This window comes from Puntigrus tetrazona, chromosome 15, assembly GCF_018831695.1.
Source record: "Puntigrus tetrazona isolate hp1 chromosome 15, ASM1883169v1, whole genome shotgun sequence".
NCBI classification, from domain to species: domain Eukaryota; kingdom Metazoa; phylum Chordata; class Actinopteri; order Cypriniformes; family Cyprinidae; genus Puntigrus; species Puntigrus tetrazona.
Window position 1 is genome coordinate 6834859 of NC_056713.1, and position 25561 is coordinate 6860419.

The following is a 25561-nucleotide window of genomic DNA, read 5'->3' on the forward strand; positions in this document are numbered from 1 at the left end:
TCAAAAACTTTAAGAACAGCAGATTTAACTTCCGAATACTTAGCACTGTCGACACTACTCAAAGAGGAAAACGCCTGTTGCGCCTTACCAGTCAACACGCACTGGAGCATTAACACGCGCGTCTGTTCAGACCAACTACGCGTTTCCACTCTCACTCTCACTTTCTTGCTCCGCCTTTAACCTTAACAAAAGCAACTCCCTCTGTTGCTCAAAAGACAAACCTGTAGTACTCTGTGCAAAAAACACTTCACCTGGCTGCCCAACAGATTTCAAAACTCCCTTTTCCACCAACTTTTCCCTTAAAGTAAGTCTAACAACGTCTTTAACTTTTTTTGTATCTTCAATATCAAGTTTATAAAACTCAGCAAGCTCAATCAACTGCTTCTTAGTACATAGATTTAAACCACTTTCACATGGCGACTCAATGAAATCTTGTACAACCTCATCCATGGCTAAACAAATCCTATGTTTAAGTGATACCTTGGGTAATGTACACCACACAAAGAACGAGATATCCCGCTAACTACCTACCCAAAAAAACTTAAAAACTCACCCCTAGTCTTCGGGAAGCGTGGCGATGGGTTCTTATGCGCAAGCTGACTGTTCCACGTAACCACAGCGCGCTCCCGAGCCGATGCAGGGACAGGGAAAAAGGGAAGCTACGACCCGCTCTTAACTTCCACACTAAATAGTTACGCAGCACAACCCCTGTTGGGAAGCGCCGCTAAACCTACAAGGGATTCTCAATCTTTAAACTCTCAGTGAACATTACAAGTTATACACTTACCTTTCCGTCCTGAACACAGCTACCACTGACAAACACCATGGCTAAATCTCCGCTCCGCACTAAACACACCACTTTAGACAAGTCTCCCCTTGAGCGCAACCAAATCCATATAAGGACCATGACAACACGGAATCTTTCCCGAATTATATGCCAATCAAGTGCACAGACAGCTCATTCACAAAAGGCAAACAAACAGGAGCTAAAAACGACGCGACCAAACGGTCAATCCAAACTAGTTAAACAAAAAAACGACAAATTTAACTCATTTACTCAACTAAAGCAACGCGGATTCATTTGAAAAGGACGAGCCCCCAATTTGTTATGACTGGCTCAGGGCCATAACAAGGAGGGGAGACAAGAACGGGTAAAGGTGCTAAATAAAGATTTATTGACAGAAATGAATATTAAGTTAAACACAAAAGAAGTTGTGGAGTGTGAGTGTCTGTAAATCAGTGGTGTGGGTGGTGTTGTGTGGGTGTAGGACAGGTGAATGGTGCGTCATGAGTGTGGTGCGTAAAACAAAAGACAAACTCAAATGTGCATGATGAATCGGGAGAGAAGCAGGCGGGGACGGGCGCGGTAAAGGAGCCGAGCCGGGCCGGTGCAGAGCAGCGCAAACCAAAGCGCGGGGAGAGAGAGAGCGAGAGGAGGTTTTCCACTCCACTTATATACAGAGTGATGTAGGTGGAGCAGTAGATTAGTGCAGGCCAGCAGGTGCAGGACAATTAGCCTGATGAGCCTGCACAAACAAACAGAGGGCGGCAGAGGGCGGCAGACAAATAATCCCCACTCCCCCAAGGCCCTGGGCCGTAACACCATTCTCCGGGTAGTGCAGCTCGCGACAGCTCGTCGGCTGCCTGGTTGCACACTCCTGGAATGTGAATGGCGTGAAGCGACCTCAGAACTTCCGACTCCATAGGAGGAGGAGGTGGTGGGCTAGTTGCGACATACGACGGGAGCGTAGACCACCTTGTTGGTTGATGTACGCAACGGTCAGTATATTGTCCGTGCGGACTAGTACATGCTGGCCTCGAAGGCAGTTCTTGAGACTGCCTAGGGCGAGATGTACTGCCAGCAACTTTAGGCAGTTGATGTGCCATTGCAGTTGAGGGCCTGTCCAAACCCCTGATACTGCATGCCCATTGTACGTGGCCCCCCAGCCGGTGGTGGAGGCATCCGTGAAACCACAGCATACCTGGAGACCTGCTCCAGGGGCACTCCGGCCCGAAGGAACAAGAGGTCTGACCACGGGGTGAAGGTTTGGCGGCAGGCCGGTGTTATTTGAACCCGGTGAGTGCCACTTTGCAACGCCCACCTCGGGACTCGATCGTGTAGCCAATGTTGAAGCGGTCTCATATGGAGTAGTCCCAGCGACGTCACTGCGGCAGCGGCTGCCATATGGACATATAAGCTCCTCATGCACTTCTGGGAAGTAAGGCACCAGGGTGGGGCCCTGAGAACCAGCGTGAGCCACCCTTAAATACCAATCATCTAGCCTCGAGGGCCTGGGAAGCAGTGGAGGTTTCCACTTGATCCCGATCACCTCGGCGGCCTGGGCAAGCATAGCCACCATTTCTAGATCTGTATCCAGTACATTCAACGCCTGGTAGACGCAGAGCAAACCGGATCTTCACTTCCAGAAATGTCTGGCTCACCTTCCGATGCAGCGATTGACTTCTGATCATCAGGGGGAGCCCAAGAGGGTACAGCTGATACCCCACGTGAGGGTCCAGACTGCCCCTTTTGCAGCTCCACTGGTTGCAGAGTTTAAGCATTGTGTCACAACCCGAAATGGAGCCCACCTGTCTGCAGCCAGGATGAGAACCAAGTCGAGCAAACACAAGCTCCGCCCCCTTTTTTCAAGGTGACAGAGCCTGCCCATCACTCCGAGATGACCACCTCCCCGCAAGGAAATGATTCATCCACAACCGCCACCTCAGCGTGCTAAGCCCAGGCGCACGAGGCAACGATTGTGACCACCACCTAACACCAGGTAACAACCGCATCCAGAAACACACGGGTGTACGTCGTCTGAAGCAAGACCCACGCTATCTTCCCAGATGCATCGAGTTTGCCAGACGTAACATTGTCTTTAAAAAGACGCACCCGTGAATGCTCTTTTAGTGCTGAGGCAACAGGGGATAGCCGTTTTGCACACAAACAGGGGGGTAGTGCAGCCTGATTGTGGCAATCCACTCGACGCAGGAAAACGACCTCCGCTGAAACGCCGTACTCCAACACTCGTAGATCGTCTTTGGAGCAGAATAGTCACGCTCAGCTCCGGAGCGAAAAGCTGAATATGCGCTGCACCCGCTGCTTATTTATACCCGCGCTGTGATCAGCGGCAGCTGGATGCGATTAGCGCATGCCAATCTTCAATTGGCTCGTTTAGATACACTCGAAGTAGATTGGTCTCTCGAGCGAGATCCCAATTCGTCGGTCATCCGGACGTGACTCGGAGTGACCGACTGAAAGGGAACTGGAGAAAGAAAGGCCCATTGCTAGTCGCACTAGGTCGTCAGCCAAATCACAAAGGGAAAACAGCAGTGATGATGAGAGCATAGATGAACCAGACAAATCATATAAGAGTCAATTGTACACACCTCAAATGCCATTAGTGACTCATCGTGGCAATGTGCAGTACCAGCCATGGACACACAGTGACATGCTAGCCATTGAAGGTAAGCTGCCACCTATCACACAAGGAGGTAGCAGGTGGTTGAGTAAACTTACTACCGTATGTCACGGCACAGTACTTTCATTAGGTGACATTAGATGTCTGTTTGGTCAATTTATGACTCCAGCACAGATTGCAGAAATAGAAATGAATGCTGACTTGAGCCGGCTACCACACAACACACCATTGACATGTATCATGACACCACGCAGTAGGGCTCTGAGACAGAAATATCCAATTCCACCCACGACATATCAGGACATTACTTTTAAGATGAAAACAGGTGAGTCTGGCACAGCATACATAATGAGATGTGGAGGAGAATGGGAACAAATGTTAGATGAAAATTATGCAGCCAACCCAGTTACAAGAGATATATTTTGCGCAGCTGTCCTAAAAGCTGCACCTGAAAGCATTAAAGCTAAGATGGAGGACGACCCTGCCATCCCAGGTGGCACAAATTAAGTATGGGAAAGATATTTTGTGCATCATGTAGATAGGGCTACAGCTAAATCAGCTAAAGATGCGGAAGAGACTGACAAACTGAAGAACCAGCTTCTTAAACTACAACTGGATGAAGCTAGAGCCAAGGTAAATCAGAAAAAGGCCAAACAAATGCCACAACGCGAACCTCCCTTGACAGACTGGACACCACAAGCACCAGCATATGTACCACCACCCGATGTTACTCCACCTTTTGCATACAGACGGGGTGGAGGGAACAATAGGGGCAGGCAAAATTACAATAGACAGAGGTTTGGAGGCAGAGGGGATGTTTGTTTTGAGTGTGGGGGTTCTGGACACTGGCAACACTTTGGGACACATGCTTTGGTTTTGACTCACCATTGATGCTGATTTGTCTGAATGTGTGTAAACAATACCGTAGTCTTAAAAGTGCATAAGATATCTTTACAGTACTTTAAAGGTGCTGTATGTAGGATTTTAACTCTACTAAAGCATAAAAATGCTGTAATATGTTTTCAGATATTTAAGAAGCATGTTAAGTTAACATGCTTGTTTAGAAAAACAATACTACAGTCAGTTATTCTCCACCCGCTGTCAGTTCACCCAATCCTGTTTGGATCCCGGGTTGCCAGTTTGTGGAAAACAGTCATAGAAGCTGGCAAATGAAAGGGGTCTGAGAGGGAATCTGGCAACCTGAGTGTATGCCAAGTCTGAACAAGAGGGCGGGTAAAAAAATCTCTGATATACTGCTAGTATTTCATAAGTAACTATTCTAAGATTATGTGGTGTGATAAAGAAATAGGTCATAATGAAATTAGTTTGTTTGAGGAAAACATTTCAGGATTTCTCTCCATGTAATGGATTTCTACAGAGCACACAAACAGAGCATCACATGTTTCTAAAGCAGAGGTTCAAGATCCTGTTACTGTCCTGGAAAATTCAGCTCCAACTCTAATCAAACACACCTGCTTTTAGTTTTCAAGCGATCCAGGACAGTTGATCTCCAGGAGCAGGACAACCTTTTCCCACCTGATCAGAAATAAGAATTCTATCTAGAGAAAGTTAGGGTATGTCTAAAATCTCATTTTCTCCTCAGTGTCACTGCAGAGGTACTGACTCATGGTTTACATCCAAAGTTGAAGATCCAGAGAAGATCAAATGCTTTGGACAATGAAGGACTGTTCTGGAGTTGGAGGAGATAATGAGATTTTTTAGACATGTTTATGGCCATGCTGTGTTCTCAGCTCTTATTTATCAGAATGTTTTTTTCCTTTGTTCTCAGAGATATACTTGTTGTGTTTCCTGGAGTTTTGATGTGTTTATCTGGTTAAGAACATCACATCTACACTGAAGAAAAGATGAACTGAATTTCTTTTTTTAAGGTATGTAGTTGAAATTTATTATAGCTACATTTAAATAAATTTAATTGAGCTAAATTTCAACTTTATTGTTATTATTATTATTAAAATGCAGCTTAAATAACCACTTACCTTGTTGTGTAATTTATGACACATCGGTGTATTAAATATTTGATTATATTATAACACTGCCTGTGTTAAGAAGAATGACACACTGGTTGTGATCAAATTTAAACAATATTTTTAAGAGTGTGCAAGAACTGAGTAGACTATTATTATGCATCTCCATTTTTATTAAGTTTTTACAACAAACCATTACACAAATAATTTGAAATGTTCTCAATATAGTGAACTATACAGAAGTACTTGGGAGGAAAAAATAAACATATTAAATAAAATGTTTTAATTCCACATTTTATTTGTTCAAAGACATTGTCAAACTGTAAACTTATATATAAATATATATATAAAAAAATACAATGTTTTTGCTCAAGAGTGTAAAACAACAGATTTATACCTAAATATATTTTATAAATGTAATTTTTGTGATCAAAAGTTTTAGCGTTCAGTGTCACATGATCTATCATGTAAACATTTTTAATATGTTGAATATTATGGTAATATTTCTGAATAAGAAACCTTTCTTTTATTATCACTGTGAAACACAGTTGTGCTGCTTCATATTTCTGTGGAAATTTATACTTTTAGGATTCTTTTGTTTATTTTGTTTATAGGATTCAATGTTTATTTGAAACATTCCCTAATATATACATTTTTAATCTTACTGAACTTTATGTACCAAACAGTTCTTTTTATTGAATATAATTTAACATAAATAAGGCAATTAACTATTGTAATATATTTCCATGTCTTTACTATAAATATATATTCTTTTTTTTTTTCCTCCAGTTGATTTTTATTTCTTGATAAATATTTTTAGAATTTAAAAGACAGCAAATACAAAAAGCTAACGTTTTCTATACAATAAAATATTTTATATTTGAACATAGCTACAAATACTTTTCTACATATACATTTACAGCTAACTTTAACTTTACCAGACCTGGTTTTCACAATATAAAAGTTCCTTAATATTTCAGGGTTTTCACTAATCATCATTCCCAAATCATATTTCTTTCTTTCTTATTTTCTTCTTTTTTTCCTCCAACAATGAAAGATAAGCATGCAAACTTTTTGACTCACACGAGGGTTTGAATCTCTAATATTAAGTTCTGATAAATCTACTGACATCAGGTGCTCAATAAAGGTTATTACACAGCATTGAAGATCCTGGTCAGCTCTTCTCAACAGAAATCAGTATCCCGGGATTCTTGTCATTTCTATTTAACCTGAGCATACGTCACATCATTTGATCCAGCACCTGAAAATATACAGATGAGTTCAAAATACACCTTTTTGATTTTTAGTTTGATTTTATTCTTTTATAGATGCAGTTTGTAGAATTGTATTTTAGTTTGACTTACCTTGATCTGTTTTCAGTTTGAGTTTAGAGTAAAACATTCAGAACTCTCCGCTTTTTATTCTCTAAAAGATGACATCAGTATATTATCAGTGCCTACTCTATGTCCAAAAGTTATATGAAATAGCAATATTTTTATAAAAGCTCTATAGCTAAGATTTGTTATTGTTATGCATACTACCATACCTTAATTGTTACTTAAATTGTAGTGATTTTAGCTACTGTTATGATCATAAGAGCATAGTTTTTGTTCACCTTTATTTTCTTTCTTTTTTTCTTCTGCTTTGTTTTAGATTTCAGTTCAATCTCAGCATATGTGAGTTCAGCAGGTGCACTAACACGGTCTACAATAAGAAAAATAAAACTTGATTTGCTTTGCATATATCACAGTGATAGAAAAAAGATGATTTCCATAAAAACTACACTGTTCTTACCATTATTAACAAGAACATCAACAGAGTCATACACATGAGCAGTTCCTGTATTACACAAATGAAATGTTTTTATGAATATTTTTGTTCATTAAAATGTCTTCAGTCTCAGTTTGTAAAGATCTATTGATGGTTAATGGGTGAAGACTGACCAGTCAGCAGTGTATTGTGTCCGGCGTCACTCTGGTTCTGGTCTGATGTTGGATTCACATTAGAAGGAGATTTAACACCTGTTCAAATAAAACTTCTTTACTGGCATCAATGGAACCGGGAATAAATGTCAATGGAAAATTTTCAATTAACAAAAAGCTCTTTATAGCAGACCTTCTGGATCCTTTATTTTGAAGAATGCAGTTGAAAACTGCCTAGAAACCTTCTAAACTCAGTCTAAAAAACATCTTTACCAGGTTTGGGAGACCAGTTAAGAGCAGAAAACCATCTCAACCAGCTGATTAGGAACAGAGTCAGTGTCTGTAAATGTATGATGTAAAATTAAAAAGACCTTTGTTGTTTCTGTAGCACCAGAGCAGAACCAAGAAGACAACAATGAAGACTGCAGTCAGTCCTGCTGTTACTCCAATTATCATGGGTTTGAGATCCTCAGATACTGAGCCTGTAGAAGCTGAGATATAGTTTAACATTTAGATTAGTGCTGTAAAGTGTCCAGAAATATTTCAATAGTTTATATTTCTTATATCTCACGTCTGACTGAGATCCAGCTCTTGGGTGACTCTCTCTCTCTGGGTGTTTGCAGGAGTAGAAACCCTCGTGTGACTTTGAGACAGGAGAGATGATCATCTCTGTATTTTGATTCTGGATGAGTGATCCATCTTTATAGAAATCAGCTCTGAGGTTTGATGGAGTTGTGTATTGATATAAACAGTGTAGAGTCAGACTATCTCCTTCAGTCACAGGATGAACAGGACTCTCCAGAATCACTTCAGCTACAGAAACACAGCAGACATACACTGACTGTATAACTGTTATTTATTTATTTATTGTTTTGTTTTTGTCCACTGATGATTAATGCACTTGTCTAATCATCCTGCTTCATGCAATAATTGTAAACACACCAGTGAAATGAATAAAACAGAAACCCAGACTCACAGTGTACAGTGATATTAACAGGATGATGTTTCTCTCCAGATTCAGACTCACACCAGTACACTCCAGTGAGTGATGTATAGACGTAACTGATTGTACATGTAGATCCTGTGTGATGATCCTCGAGGTATTGATGAACAATCTTCCAGATCACTGTCTGTGTATCTTTTCACTCTCCATACAGTAGAGTTACTCTGGTCTTCACAGCTCAGAGAGAGAGAGTCAGATCTGAAGTGTTGAGTTCTGCTGGGACTGACCCTCAGAGAGACTGGAGCAGAAACACCTGAGAACACAGTTACAGCTTTATACAAACTCTCTTTATTCAGTATGAACCAGTAGTTTAAGTTGTGTTTGACCTCACCGGTGACCCACAGCAGCTGTTTATTGCTGTACTGTGTTTTATAAGATGATTTCTCTCTCTCTGCTCTGCACACATAAACTCCTGTGTGATCTACAGCAGCAGAACTGATCCTGTATCTTCCTCCTGCTCCTCTGCTGCTGTCTGAGAGCAGATGATAACCACCTGTAAAACCAGACAATATATTAAATGATATTCTGGACTGAATCTCTAATTCAGATGTTACCACATGAAGCACATCATAACTTACCTGGTGATTCAGTTAAAGTGAACCAGCTGAACGTCCAGCCTGTAGAGAAGTTGTGAACCTCACAGATCAGAGTCACTGGATCTCCTTCAGTCAACCACTTCTGTGGAGAAACACTTAAAACTGATTTGGGATCTGAAATAGAGAAATCTCTCATTAATAACATGTTAAACATGTGTTTGTGTGTTTATGAAGAGATGAATCTCACCTGATACTTTCAGAGTAACTTTATCACTCGTGTGTGACCGGCGTGATCCTCTGATCTCTGATCCTTCACAGGAGTATTCACCTGAGTCAGACTCAGTAACAGAACTGAATGTGTGTTCCTGTCCATCACTGAAAACTCTTCTTGAATTATCTTTATACCAGCTGTATCTCCAGCTAGTGACTCCTTTATCATATATGTCACATCTGAGAGTGACTGTTTCTCCTCTGAACACATGTTGATCAGGTTTAATGTTCACTCTGGGTTTTGGTCTTTCTGTACAATGACAACAAATCACAATGAGAATAATGAATCGTTTTTGTTTAATGAACACAGTTACTTGATTGTAAAGCTAATTCATATAATACTGACATGTTGTTCTCTTGCACTTACTGAGTGTCTCATTAAATGATATGTTCATTATGTAAAAATACTTGCCGTATACTGTTACTGTTACAGGTTTACTGTAATCTGTGTAATATTCTCCTCTTCGTGCTCTGCAGCTGTACTTTCCTTCATCAGAGACTTTCTCAGGTTTGATTGTTTTAGTTTGATCTTCAGTAGATTCAGGGTTTGAGTCTTTTCTCCAGAGAAACTCCCATCCATTCTGTGACTGAATCCCCTCACATCTCAGAGTAACTGAGTCTCCGGTGAACACTGGACTCTGAGGATCAGCTGTCAGAGTCAGTTTAGGAAGATCTGTTAATAGAAAGTTAGTGGGATTATGGGTTATTAAAGTTTTCCAGCAGAAGATCTCAGTGAAGTGTCTGTGAGTAAATGTGAGGTGTGTAAAATGGGGCTGGACAGAAGGAAAAACAGGCAGATGTAGGCAGGATGTGGATGTAAATGAACTTCCCAAGTTACTGTATTTAAGTAGTTTTTAGGCACTTGTACTTTCATGAACATATTTTTTAGTGTATAATTTCTCTTGTAGTTAAGTACAAACACAAGTTCTTACTGAATGCAACTTTTAAGGCCGTGATGTGATTTTCACATTAAAATATTATATTTATTGTCAAGCTTAAAAGCAGTTTCAAGATATCACAAAAAAAAAACAATAAAAGAAAATTATATAGCATTTACCTGTAAATGTGATGAAATAAAGAAATGCATGACAAACTAGTTTAAGGAAAACAGAAGTTTTCACACCTTCACCAGATATGAGAAATAATGTTCATTATTATTCTTTTATCATAATTCTTTTGTTTTATTCAGCCATTATCAGCCTTTATTCTGACAATCAAACATTCACCAAGTCACATCAATCCCAGTAATCATTGACCCAACTATTATCAAAAGCATTTCTAAATAAATTCAACCAAACATTTCCTTGTGACCTTCTGTGAAGTTTTATGACAAACTAGATACTGAAGAAGAACTGAACCTGTTCTGGAGCTGCATCATGCTACATGAGACAGTTTATGAGATTAATACACTTTTACTCAAAGCTCACTTTAAACCACAATCCAGTGTTTGTACTAATCTCTTTTGAGGTCACATGTGGAATTTGGTCATTTGTTGTTGTTAAAATTGTCGCTGTATAAATTTCTCTCACATGTAACTTTCATTATTATTTCATTATGAAAATATCCAAATCTCAAGAAAATCACATAGAAACCACATCCTATCAGAATCGTGTGTTTATTATAATCTGTTTATTTCTTCTGTGTGAAAGCCTTGTTTTCTCTTGAGGATCGGGGGATCAGCACAAAGTTGAATCTTTATATGCAAATGATGATCATTTCTGAACACAAGCGTCAGATTTTACGTTTTAAAGCACAACTAGAGTCGAGTTTCGTTGCTCAGTGTGTCACAAACACTTTGTATAAAGTGCTGATAAAATATTTTCATTGAGAACTCAGTGTTTACATTTTAATAAAATATTTAAGATGATATATTGATTTTCTTCTATATTCTATGAAAAACTAATATTTTCTATTGTAAATGTTATGAGTGATTAATAACAGCATGTATTTAACACAATTATCTCATTTCATTTTCTCATTATTAAATGAAATCTATGACTCTTATTGTCCTCCAACTAGATCTAAAACAGAGAAGGGTTCAATCATTAATATGCTTTAAAATGAATATTTCAGCTAATATTTCTGTCTCAAGCATGATATGTCAAGACCATCTTTCAGTTTCTGAGGAAATGATTTGAAACATCTAGATAATTTTATTCTCCTGAAGCAGGTTCCATTAGTATCTAAAAAAGTTCTGCTGGTCTGGCGAATGTCTTACTGAACTGCAGTGTATTATCATCATAGTTGTTTATCCATAGGAGTAAATGTATGCATAAATATAAATACAAATATATATATGTAAATATATATATTATAGAAAACAGCTAAATCTCAAACAGTGGATTCTTTATCAACAGTCTATCACCCAGCTCTAAATCTGCTCAGTGTTAAAGATACACTCTAAAAACACAGAAGGATCTTCAGCAGTTTTTGGAGAGGTTCATGTGCTGTATAGCACAGATAATGTGTAAAGAACCGGTGGAGCACCTTTATGATTCTTCAGCGGTTCTCTGGGGTTGCAAAGGTGTTATATAGCACCACTGCAATGTAAAGAAGCCATTAAGCCATACATTTTTTACTGAACCTGTATTTTTTTGCACTTGGATGGGATTCATGCAAAACAAAAATTCCAAATATGGGTTATCTCACTACATCTCACTTCATTATACATTAGGTTTCATTTTCTGCAATTAGTAAATTTTAATAAAAATTTTAAAATCAAATTTGTGTAAAAGTTAAATTTTCTGGAATAATCTCTGGAAATTTATTTACTAATTGTCATGTTATAGTTTTTATTTAATTTTGTAATTGCAGTAAATTAAACTTAAATTTCTAATGGTACATCAGATGTCGCTCTAACTCATTTAGAGATACCATAAAAGTAACATCAGTAAATAGTTCTGTTATATAGCTCTGTCAAAAACAGGTTGATTTTGGTCTGTCTAATTAGTATTCCTGAGCTTCTCTTCTGATTGGCCTGTTTTTCTTTCAAGTGACACACAAGCAGGCCTCAAATCAGAAATATGGTTGCATACTTGATGCCACTGACAGACCAAACAAAACCACCATAAGGCTTGAGTTTGCACATTTCTTAAAAGACAACACTTTCTTGAACCTCTAAAGCATCTAAAGTTTTATTGACATTTATGAAATAATGTCTGTGTGCATGTGTGTAAAACAACAAACTGCTGATTTATATATAATCATGTGTTATTGTATATTCATTGCTGTGACTAGATGGAATAATAATATCTCTGTAAAAATGTGTTGCCTGAAGAAACTGAAATGTGTTCATCTTCATCATGACTAGATAGACACAGTGAGTTTGTGAGATCTGATTCACCTCATAGTAACAATCCTGTCAGATCGTGCATCCTCAAAGAGTACAGTTCAGATGATCTGGTTTTATCTGTTAAATTCTTTCGGCGGGCAAAGCAGAGAAAGAGGTAACCTTTCCCTGTATGAAGACATAAAGACTCCAGATTTGTCGTCTGAGCTTTGATTTTCTCAAAGGTGAAGCAGAATATAGAGAGTGTTTTACACCTATCATCACCATTTCACGAGTTCGCACTTACATATAATTAATCATAGTAACGGTAAAAGTAAGCGTGTTTGGCATGCTGTCAAGGAGAGGGCTCGGAACTTGGTGGACTACCGAGTCCAGAGTTTTTTCCTCTTGTCTGTGAAAAGTGGACAGGGCTCGGTGTCCGACCCGATCCCTGAGTGCCCCCCAAAAAGCCAATTAAGACAGCAGCCAAAAAACACGTGTAAGCAGCCCCCCAAAAAGCTACTGACTTAGCTAAAAAGGAGGATGAGCATGGATATGTTGGTTGAAATTGGAATGGTATTAGGATGATGTTATGTGGGTGTAGGAGAATGGGCATGGAATGTGTGAGGCTGAAATATGAGTGAGGGAGGGGGTTGTGGAGTTAAGGTGAGCTGTCCACAGCTCTGGGTGCAGGAGTGGTCCACGGCAGTCAGTGGGTGCAGTTCTCCGGCTAGAGCGGTCCACGGTGAGTGCAGAATAGCAGCATGTGTCTCTAGCGGGAATGACCGTCTCTGGCAGGAGCTGTCCACAGCGCTGGGTGCAGAGCTCCGGCTTTTGCGGTCTGCTGCTAAAGTCAGTGGGTGCGAGTGTGCGTCTCTAGCGGGAGCGGTCCACGGCGGTGGGTGCAATGCTCCTGCCTGTGTTGGCCACTGCGGTGGCAGGTTTTGTATACCGTCATGTACAGCGGGAGCGGTCCACAGCGATGGGTGCAATGCTCCTGCCTGTGTTGGCCACTGCGGTGGCAGGTTTTGTATACTATCATCTACAGCGGGAACGGTCCACGGCGGTGGGTGCAATGCTCCTGCTTTGCAGTCTGCTGCTAAAAGCAGTAGGTGCATGTGAGCATCTCTGGCAGGAGTGATCCACAGCGGTGGGTGCAGTACTCCAGCTAGAGTGGTCTGCTGCTAAGGTAGTGGGAGTGTATTAGCATCTACAGCGGGAGCGGTCCACAGCGATGGGTGCAAGGCTCCTGCTTGTGTTGGCCACTGCGGTGGCAGGTTTGTATAGGGTCATCTACAGCGGGAGCGGTCCACAGTGGTGGGTGCAAGGCTCCTGCTTGTGCTGGCCACTGCGGTGGCAAATTTGTATGCGGTTGTCTACGGCGGGAGCGATCCACGGCGGTGGGTGCAATGCTCCTGCTTAGGGTGACCACTGTGGTGGCAGGTTTGTTGTATACGGTCATCTGTGGCGGCAGCGGTGGATGCGATGCTCCTGCTTGGCATTGCCACTGCGGTGGCAGATTTTGTATACAACCGTCTATAGCAGGAGCGGTCCCGAGCGGTGGCTGTAATGCTCCTGTATTGGATATACGGCCGTCTATAGCGGGAGCGGTTCAGGGCGGTGGGTGCAATGTTCCTGCTTGGTATGGCCACTGCGGTGGCGGATTTTGTATATGGCTGTTTATAGCGGGAGCGGTCCTTGGCGGTGGATGCAATGTTCCTACTTGGTATGGCCACTGCGGTGACGGATTTTGTATATGGTCATATACAGCGAGAGCTGGCCGTTGTAGAGGAAGAGATGCCCTGCCTTGGGTGATCCCCTGCGGGGGTGGTAGGTTTGGAGTTCTGTTGGGACTGGTTAGGGTCTGGAGGGCTTTTTTGATGAGTGATTGGTCTGAACGAATATAGCTTTTGTATGCGTTAGAAGACCAGCGGCCGAGGGTTTGAATTTGCTGTTGGGAGAGACCTTTCTCTGCTGCAGTGATGGCTGCCCCTATTCTGAAGGAATGTGTGGAGAAATTTTTGACGGGATTCCGGAGTAAAAGAGGACTGATTTGAGGTACTTTTGGAACCAGAATCGAGATACAGGGTGGTTGGAATCATCTGTGAACAGAGGGTCGAGTGGAGTTTTAGTTTGGGATTTCCTGTATTGGAGGAAAGCTAGAAGTGTTTGAAGGGGAAAAGTAGGAGTTCGGAGGTTAAAAATATATATGAAATGCCCATTTTTGGACTGGTCGGTTTTACTTTGTTTGATGCAAAAGGATAGAGTTTCTTGTTCTACGATAGATAGGTCAGAGATAGTGGGTTGAATATTTGGGTCAAAACTGGAGTTGACTGTAAATTCTGAACATCTGAGGAAACCGATAGAATGGTAGATGGATAGAAGAGTAGCCTCTGCGGAGGGTGGATATACATTTTGAAAGAATCTCAAGGGTGATGGGCATCCTTGAGTTGGATTGGGAAGGATGCCTTCTTTGGATGCCCTTGATTAAAAGTGAAGTCTGAGCATTGGTTATTTGAGGTGAGGTGATGCCGTGAATAAGTTTATGGAAAATTGAATACCACTTAAGTAGCCCTTAATGGAACCGACTTGCAGATTTTTTTTTTTGAGGTGTTAAGAAAGGAGATGAAAGAAGTGATACAGCAGCAGGAAAAATCAGGAATTGGAGGTTATACCTTGCCTGGAAAGATTTAAAGCATTTCCAAGCGGTCAGGTAAGATTGCAGGGTTTTGTGAGAAACTGCTTGTAGGATTGAGTCGAGGGAGGCTTCGAGGAGGGACCTTAAAGGATGGTGCACTGGAATATTTGTTGTCAATAGAGAAGAACCAGGGTTGCATAGGGTCCTGCTTCTGGCGCCAGCATCCTGGATTTCTGCAAGAATCTGTACTCTGATGGAATTGGAGACAGGGGGGGGGGCTACTTGTGGGGGTGGGGTTGGAGCTCACGGCGGCTCTGGCATTGGGATCTGGGGGAAAGAGTGGAAAAAATAGGGAGGGAAAGAAGAATAGGTGTGTAAAGATGATGAGGGGGGTCTTGAACCTGGGTTCAGACTGGTAGCAGAAAAATAGGGGAGGGGAGGAGGAATAGGAGGTGCTACTGTCACATCTCTGGACTTTATTATTGTTTTTGTCTCGAGCCACGTGCTATCTGTGCCCTGCCTTCCCTTCGTGTTTAATTGTATTATTGTCTGCAGCCATGTCTCATTAATGTAGTTAATGTCCTTGTGTATTTAAGCCCTGTGTTTTGTGTTCACGTTTGTCCGATCGTAGAAGTCCCTACGTGTGGTTTTTGTTCTGCCTGCCTGCCTATGTTTATTTTGCAAGTAAAAAAAAATTCAATCTGTTTAAGTTTATTTCGAGTCTCGAGTCCTTTTCTCTCCCAAGAAACCACTGGAAAACGTAACAGCTACGGCTGGGATCTTCAGTGGAGGCATCTGTGTGCCTGTGCTGGCACCTATGGCTGGCTGGGCTGTGGGGACGGAAATGGACGAGTTAGGTCCTAGAACAATAGGAGAAACTTGAGGCTGGTAAATACCGGACAGTGGATTGGGTGGGCTGGTGGCCAGGCATGGTGGAGAGAGACTTGGGCAGAGTACTGTTGTTGTGGGTTCATCTGATCCAATAAACGGAGTGGGTACGGGCTAGGCTGATGGCTGGAACCGTGGTGCCTGCCGCGTGGGTTGCCCGCTGGAAACTGGAGGAAGAGCTGCTTGTGTTTGGGTCCTGGGCTTTGCTGACACTAGCTGGGGGCCTTCTGCCGTCTCCTGGTGGGCGGAGGCTTAATACGGGTGCAGAGGCTGACTTCTCGGGTCTTCCCATGGGAATTAGGTGGAGAATTAGGTGGAGGCGAACGTGATCTTAATCGCGTTGGCAAATGGATAGTTGCTCGCGTTAGTTTTCTGCCTCTGGGCGAAGCCGCGTGCTCGTTTGAAGTTCCGGGCGGGGCGTTAGCGTGCTTGCTCAGCGGAGTCGTGGAGGGCTCGGCGTCCTCGATTTCGTAGGTTTCTGGCGATTGGTCTTGTTCGGACATGCTGAATATCATGCTAGGAACGAGATATCGAGGTAAGAGGCTTGTGCGAATTTATAGTAGGCTTCTCTTGCTCTGGTTGGATAATTGCGTGATTAGGAAACGAGAAGCCAGCCGCGTTAATTATCAGTGCGTGCACCTCCCGAAATTTGTTTATAGCTAAACATCATTTCTAGTCACTGGGAGACCACAGGCAGGCTAGGAGAACTCATATTACATCCGTGTCATTGCATTCTTCTACTTTATACTGTTCAGTGCTTTGATGCAACCTGTGTTGTTAAACGTGCTATATAAATGATTGATTGATTGATATTAATGTTAAAAAACCCTCATAAAGTGATATTTTCACGCCATGGGACCGTTACATGTAATGTCCTCTTTAAAAAATTAGTAATAAAGTAATAAAGTAAATTTGATGTCATGAATATAGATAATTTTCTTAAGACCTCTATTTTCTAGCCCCCTCAGCTTCAGTAGAGAAAAAAATCTGATGTAGTTCATGGGATAAACTTATGGTAGGACTTTTACTTTCTGACCCTAAATTTTATTTTGTATTTTGTTTTAATACATAATGTGAAGTAAAATTACTCAAGTTACTCATTAATAGCATGATATATATCTGTATGAAGAGATGAATCTCACCTGATACTTTCAGAGTAACTTTATCACTCGTGTGTGACCGGCGTGATCCTCTGATCTCTGATCCTTCACAGGAGTATTCACCTGAGTCAGACTCAGTAACAAACCAGATCTTGTGTTCCTGTCCATCACTGAAAACTCCTCTTGAATTATCTTTATACCAGCTGTATCTCCAGCTAGTGACTCCTTCATCATATATGTCACATCTGAGAGTGACTGTTTCTCCTCTGAACACATGTTGATCAGGTTTAATGTTCACTCTGGGTTTTGGTCTTTCTGTACAATAACAACAAATAACAATGAGAATAGTTAGTTAATTTAATAAATAAAAAAGTAATGTGTTAATCATTTATGAACACTTGATTGTAAAACACACACTAAATCTTTGTAATATGGAATGCCGATAAGAAAAATAAATATGGTAATTGCTGTAAATGTATTAAATGTGTTTATGTATTAATTTGTTTATTTACACATTCATGAATTTATTTACATTGTTTCTTTATGACTTTATATATTTAATTGTCTTTACATTTATTTATTTGTACATTTCTTTGTCCAGGGTAATGATGAGTGTATTTTGTGTCTGGAAAAGCAGTCGGACCAGAGTAGTCAAGGGGGAAGTTTTAAGGTCCCTGTTGATGTGTGATTTGGCCAAAATCTTAGCTCACAGATATTATTGTAGTTTTACTCTGTGGGTTGTTTCAGATGGGAAGCTTGTAATCTGTGATCTTTTGAGCTAACTACACATTTTAAATCCAACCAGAAACAATGGCAGGATAAGAAACAAACTCCTAAACTGATGTCCAGAAGCTTTGAAAATAAAATCATTCATAAATTTATGCATCATGAATATTGAATGCTAGAGCAGTGGATGAAGTCCCTGTCACCAGACTCACTCGACCCCAGAGAACCTAACTATCATTTATCCAGACCTCTTCCAGAGACCTTGTCACTGTTGTGTATCAGTATATGATTTTCTCATTTACATTAGATATTATTAAGCTGATAGCAGTTTGTTAGATGCATACAAGCTTCTTTACCTCATTTCTTTCAGAATATAACTCTAAAATACTAGCATCCAACATAATCACTTATGCTCTTTATTCCTATTAATAGATGTCTTCATTTAGTAGTTGCTGATGACTTTTGTCTGTCTTTTGTTAATAAAATTTTATTACACTTATGTTTTCCTTGTGTTGAAGATACAGAAAAAGGTTCTAGAAGTTATCAATCTTTCTAATGTGATGCACTCATAACCTCACCTTAAGTGACACGAGCTCCCATCATTATCATATTTAGCTCCTTAGGTTGACGAAAGCCAAGTTCATTACATTAGCAACCTTAATATTCAGAAAAGTATTTGTCACCAAGCCAGCAGAGGGAGCTCTTACCTCTGGGTGATCTGTGATCACTTCCTCTGCTGCTACTTCCTGTCTAAGGACTATAAATTCAGTAGCAGGCCCCTCACCTGCAGGTTGCATTGTTTGCCTGTTGTTTTGTTAGATCGCTATTGGATTATTGTTTCTGTTTCCCTGGTTTTGACCCTGCCTGTCTTCTGTTATTCTGATTGTTTGCTGCCTGACCTGACCTTCGCCTTTTTTTTGGATTGTTGTTGCCTTGCCTCTGATACTTCTGTTTGCTGTGTTTTGACGCCTGCCTGCTTTGACCATGCCTTTGCTCAATAAAAGCCTGCGAATGGATCCGCACGCCTCAGACCCCTCAATCATGACAGAATTTTATGAATATTTTAATGTTTAATGTTTTGAATTTACACACAGATTTAAGAAAAAATCATATTAACCCACATGTACATTGATATGCTGCACATATATACAGTCCACAGACAACATTTAGGAACATTGTTGAACTGCACTGTTAAAATGTTGAAATTGTTAAAATGCACTGAAAACTTTAGGATAATGATTCACAATTCTTAAATAATATTCTTAAATAACTTGCACTAAACAATAACAATATATTTTTTCAATCATTCAATTAAAATAATAGCTTAATGGTTCACATGTATATTTTATAACTAGGTAACTAAGGTCAGAAGCTCTGTTGTTATCAAAGGAGTTTAACAGAACTTGTGGCCATAGTTGACTGATGATGGTTTTAGGAAATGAACTCAAGTTTGATTTTCATACAGAAGTTCTTCTTGAGAAAGAACTCGGTCTTGGACTGTTTAGTGTTGTTTTGTTTTTCCTCTTTTAGCTGCAATTCTGTTTTTTAAAAACACTTTGTAATGACAAAGAAAACTAGTAGAAGACATGATAAGATGATGTAGATGAAATTGTGAAATCATCAACATAATTTTGTTGCAATGCATTCTGGGAGCATTCTTTTTCTTTTTTGAAACATTGAGATTCAGAAGCTGGTTCTTGATGGAAGTGTGTGTTTTAAGAGAACAGATATTAAAAGTGCATGAAACAATACACAAATCAATTTTTACTCACATATTGACTGAAACATTTTTTAATTCACTCATTAATTTTTAGTGGTTTGACACCATCACAAAAAACTTAACTTTAAAACATTTCTTTTTTTTTTATTAAAGCATTAGCATTTATACTGATCTTTCAAAGAAAAAGTCCCACTAAAGTAAACTCTGATCACAATAATGATGGTTTGTTAAAATTCAACATTTTTCTATTTTAGTGAATAATGCTTTACATGCTTTACTTTTTAGTTTCTAGGTTCTGGTGGTGAAATTATAAACTACAAGCACTGGCTCATTGCCCCACTCACCCCGACCTTTAGAGAAGATACAGTGTCAACTTACTAAAGCTTGCTGTAAAATAACATTGTAAATGCTTAAAAGCATATTCTTTTAAATTAGTAAAATGGCCAAGAGCCCAACTAAAGCAAACACAGTCCTCCATGATGGTGACATCATCATTTGAACCAATAAAACATCAATATCTGATCCTCTGTAAGTCTCAGTAACAGCAGGTGTTCATCACTAATTCACAATCATCATTTAATTAGTCACTTAATTATCTCATTAGGTCTTTAACTCTTTATAAGTCCTTAGCAAAGTGTTCAGAAGCTGTACTCAGACACAACACTGATCTCATCTACGACACTTTTATGATTTATGACACATTAGTGTGTTATATTTTAACAGACTGCCTATATTAAACAAATCATTTGAAAATTGAATTAATACAAATTTATCCTTAACTAAACACACTGGCGGGTTAAGTTTTAACACAAGTTGTGTTGTTTTTAACGCATCTGTTTTTTTAAGGCACTAATGTGTCATAAATAACAGTTTGTGTCAGAGATGTGTTATTCTTAAATATTCACTATTTAAACATTTGAAGAATATCAACCTGAGTTAAGAAGAAGAACTGGTCGTGTTCAGATGAACTAAATGTGTTGTCCTTAACCTGACACACACGTGTGTTAAAATACAGCACAGTTTAACCCCCAAAAAACAGCAATGCACCGAATCAGTGAGGGGACTATTTTGTCACTTTTGATTTGTTCTCACTACAGCATTTCCTTATATCTTATAAACTCTCTGTAAGTGAGATTAACCGAGCCGCACCTCGTTACCAACTGGGTAGAACTATTATCCCAACCACTGTAGATAAATTCACAAACAACCTACCAGATCTATCTGACCTGCTCCGCAAACCTGAGAAAGCAGATGATCTTGAGCAAATGACCAGCAGTATGTGCAGTATCTTCACTCGCACATTAGATACTGTCGCTCCCATCAAGTTAAAAAAGGTTAGAGAGAATAAAAGTGTACCATGGTACAATAGTCATACACACTCTCTAAAAACAGCTACTCGTTCACTAGAACGTAAGTGGAGAAAGACTAAACTAGAGGTTTTTAGAATTGCCTACAAGGACATTATGTGCACTTATAGACAGTCACTAAAAGCAGCCAGAGCCGAGCACCTCCGTAAACTCATTGAAAGCAACCAAAACAATCCTAGATTTTTATTTAGCACAGTGGCTAGATTAACAAATGATCGGTCAGCAACAGAACGCTGCACACCCTCTCAGTTAAGTAGCAATGACTTCATACAATTCTTCACTAATAAAATAGATAATATCAGACTTAAAATAACAGAAAATCAACCCTTAACTTTGTCCTTTAGTCCAGCCTTACTCAGTACCCAGCAAATTCAGTTACAGTGTTTTGCAACCATAGGACAGGAAGAGTTAAATAAACTAATCACTAAGTCTAAATCTGCCACATGTGTATTAGATCCTATTCCAACTAAATTTCTGAAAGATATATTACCAGCAGCTGGTGAACCTCTTCTAAATATTATTAACTCCTCCCTATCGTTAGGTCACGTACCCAACCCATTCAAATTAGCAATTATTAAGCCTATGATCAAAAAACCACAACTTGATCCTAATGAACTATCTAATTACAGACCGATATCAAATCTCCCATTTATATCAAAAATATTAGAAAAAGTTGTGTCTGCGCAGTTATGCTCCTTCTTAAAGATGAATGACGTCTATGAGGAGTTTCAGTCAGGTTTTAGACCGCACCATAGCACAGAAACCGCATTAGTTAAAATCACTAATGACCTGCTCTTATCCTCCGACCGAGGCTGCGTCTCGCTACTAGTTTTATTGGATCTCACTGCTGCATTTGACACCATAGATCATAATATTCTCCTGGAGCGTTTAAACACCGCTGGTGTACAGGGACAGGCGTTAAATTGGTTTAAATCATACCTATCAGACCGTTATCAATTTGTAGATATAAACGGAGACCGCTCTAGTACAATGCCTGTAAAGTGTGGTGTGCCTCAAGGATCAGTTCTAGGCCCCTTACTGTTCTCTATATACATGCTGCCCCTGGGGAACATTATTAGAAAGCACAGGGTTAATTTCCACTGTTATGCAGATGACACACAGCTATACATTTCATCTAAGCCTGATAAGTTATCAGAAATGTCTAAATTAACAGAGTGTGTTAAAGACATAAAAGACTGGATGACTGGAAATTTTCTTCTATTAAACTCTAATAAAACAGAGGTGCTTCTTATCGGACCAAATTCATGTTTACAGCAAATTTCTGAGCTCAAACTACAATTAGATGGATGTGATATAAACGTTACTCCGACAGTTAAAGACTTGGGTGTGATATTGGACAGCAACCTGTCCTTCGAACACCATATCACTCATGTTACAAAATCTGCCTACTTTCATCTTAGAAATATTGCTAAGCTCAGACACATGCTCTCTCTCTCAGATGCAGAAAAGCTAGTTCATGCGTTCATGACATCTAGACTGGATTACTGTAATGTGCTGCTCGCTGGTTGTCCAGCATCTTCAATAAACAAGCTTCAGTTAGTGCAGAACGCAGCCGCTCGAGTTCTTACCAGGACAAGGAAATATGATCATATAACCCCAGTTTTAGCCTCCCTGCACTGGCTGCCTGTTCATTTCAGAATTGATTTTAAAGTACTGTTACTGACCTACAAGGCTCTAAATGGTTTAGCCCCCATTTATCTGACCAGCCTTCTGTCAAGCTACAACCCGTCACGCTCTTTAAGATCTCAAAACTCAGGGCTCCTGGTAGTTCCTCGTATAGCAAAGTCTACTAAAGGTGGTCGAGCGTTTTCACATTTGGCACCCAAAATCTGGAATAACCTTCCTGCAAATGTTCGGGGATCAGACACACTCTCTCAGTTTAAGTCTAGGCTAAAGACATATCTTTTAGCAAAGCATACTCGTAAAGATTAACATAAACCTATGCTACAGTACATCGTGATTCCCAATAGTATGAATGGCCGCTACTCTAATTATCCTTTTGTCTCCACCTCGGGATGTACATCCCGAGGCATCTAGTTACCGAGCCTCTCCAGTGGACCCAGTGAGGAGATGACCTTCCTGCGATGACGTCGAGGAAAACTCAACCTTCTGTCTGGACTAATTCTATCTTGAACTTTCTGCATTGTAATTCATCCTGCTGTTTTGTAACGCATCCTGCTGTGTAGTGACTTGCTTTTGTCTGTGGAATGATTTGCTTTTTTTATGTAGTAATTTGTTTTTGTGAAGCTGCTTTGGAACAATAGCCATTGTAAAAAGCGCTATACAAATAAACTTGAATTGAATTGAATTGAATTGAACAGCCGCTTCAGACCCACAGCCTTTAGTTTAACAGAGTCTGAACTACGGAGACTCATCAGTGACCAAAGTTCTGATCAGATACAGCAGTTTACAAAATATTTCAGAACGACAGAGTGATCAATGATGATAAAATTAGTCTTTCTTCTGACCAGTATGTGGAGCTCTTACCAAACACAAAACCATTCCTACAAAGCTTACTTAAACAGGGAAGTGTTGCAACTAGTTTAGGGTTCAGCAAAAAAAAGAAAAAAAACATGACAATGATACAGTAAAAAAAGAGAGAAACAGATGACAATATATTTTACAATGTCTGATTATTAAGACTTCATTCTGAGATCAGGATAAGAATCCTATTTTCTTTCATTTAGGTTTTTAGACTGAGTTATAAAAAGGGCAACAAAAGTTTGGTGCTTGTCCCCCAAAAATCAGATTACTTTTAACCGCTTAAGAAACACTTAAAAAACTAATCTGGAAGCTGAAATTGAGAAATCACTTATTAATAACATATGAAATGTGTGTTTGTGTGTATGAACAGATGATCAGACTCACCTGATACTGTCAGAGTAACTACATCACTGCGGGGAGACCCATTCGATCCATTAAATCTATCACAGGAGTATTCACCTGAGTCAGACTCAGAAACAGAACTGAATGTGTGTTCCTGTCCATACTTGAAAACACTGCCTAAACCTTCTTTATACCAGAAGTATCTCCAGCTAGTGACTCCTTCATCATATATGTCACATCTGAGAGTGACTGTTTCTCCTCTGAACACATGTTGATCAGGTTTAATGATCACTCTGGGTTTCAGTTTTTCTGTACAACGACAATTAAAAAAATAATGTAAATAATAAAATTACAAATGTGCTGTTTTTGCTGTATAAACAGTTTACTTTAAAGTACATGCTATATCAGATTAAACTGAAGTGTTGTTCTCTATAGCTGTTATAGTCACTAGTGTCTTATGAAAAAGAAGTTCATTATGTGAGGAAAAATATTTTTATTGTCACTGCCATTGGTTCAATGAAATTTCAAGGTGTATCAAGGTTTTTCATAACTTAACAAGGTGTATTTATAATAATTTTAAATCATAATAGCTGGTTTGTAAAAGTATAAAATCACTCATATGCAAATATGGGAATAAATTCATTTACCTTGAGTTTGTTCAGAGTAGATATTTGAAATCAGCACTAAAACACAAAGAGAATGTCAGCATTGAGCTCATACTGTGTACATTACATTAGACATATGAATAGATACAGATATATTTTTCTTCCTTTGTGTGTAAAACATAATTATACTCTTAAAGTTTTCTAAGCTTCACAACATATGTAATTAAGTAATTTTGGTAACACTTTTTGTTGGTATTAATAAGTTTATCTTGACCTCTTCATCTAACTAGTCTACATTTTCAAGGGTCTGAAAACTGTGACAGTAATAAAGATGAAGTCATACTAAGATTTTGTATGGAGGACTGCATATATGTGTGCAGATGAACACTGAGACACTAGTTTAATATTTGACAGTTTTCATCTCCATACATAGCAGAGAATCAAGAGTCTGATCACAAGCAGAGGAATAAAGAAACACCAGCAGAACTGATTCAACAAACATTATTATAAAGCATGAAAAACTGAAATCCTTTCAGAGAAAGCAATACTCACAGAACACAAGAGGAAGTTGACTGAGCTCCATACTGACTGAATGATGACAGACGGTTAAACACAGACTGTGTTAAAGTCTCAAGACTTCCTGAAACATACAGTCAGATCCAACACGACACATTACAGACATACAAATACCTCATGTGTGAGAAAATGTCATTATAAGTTTTCAGAAAATGTAAAAAAAAAAAAAAGTTTTGGACAGAAATGTTGTCATGATTCATAGTCAAGGTACGATCAGCACAAGGACATGAAGATTGGAGAATTCAAATACAGTTTTTTAGGGTAATCCAAAACCAGAATCCATACAGGTTTAACCCTCTGGGGTCCGAGGTGATTTTGGGGCCCTTGAGATGTTTTGAGACGCCCTGACATCTGTGCTTTTTCTGCTTCTTTTAACACACTATTGGTAATTATTTTGTATTCAGCACAAACTGTGCTACAATAATGTGTGAAAAAGAGGGATGTACATGTCTGCATTTCAGTGATGATGATGTTCACCTGATACAGAGTACGTCAAGTACTTCCAGACAGAGCTCTGAATCAAGACTTGAATCATTTCAGTCAAATTATACACTATATCTTCAACCTTCAGATCAAAACTCATCTCTTTCAACGCTACTTGACTCAAAGCAAAAAAGAAACTTTTTTGTACTACCTTTTCTAGTATCTTTGACAGAAAAAGGAGATTAGAGATTGGTCTGTAATTTAG

The 25561-nt window shown here is 39.5% G+C and overlaps 2 protein-coding genes and 1 long non-coding RNA gene across 3 annotated transcripts in view; all 3 read right to left on the reverse strand.

The window, feature by feature from the left end:
- LOC122358733 (claudin-3-like) overlaps positions 1-25561 on the reverse strand; it is a 224089-nt gene that overhangs the window by 35483 nt on the left and 163045 nt on the right. The gene's annotated exons all lie outside the window — the stretch shown is intronic.
- On the reverse strand, positions 6478-6834 carry LOC122358745. Its single transcript, XR_006252640.1, has 2 exons — positions 6772-6834; positions 6478-6668 (listed from the first exon to the last, which is right to left on the reverse strand). It is a non-coding gene; the product is annotated as an uncharacterized LOC122358745 (long non-coding RNA).
- Positions 7087-24933, reverse strand: LOC122358728 (Fc receptor-like protein 5). The gene is given in 15 exon segments (XM_043258564.1): positions 7087-7111; positions 7202-7246; positions 7351-7820; positions 7901-7933; positions 7936-8142; positions 8306-8417; positions 8419-8585; positions 8664-8825; positions 8911-9042; positions 9116-9388; positions 9551-9811; positions 17075-17347; positions 23735-24001; positions 24340-24375; positions 24850-24933. Coding segments are annotated over 13 exon segments (2112 nt in total). The 5' UTR covers positions 24881-24933; the 3' UTR covers positions 7087-7111; positions 7202-7246; positions 7351-7662.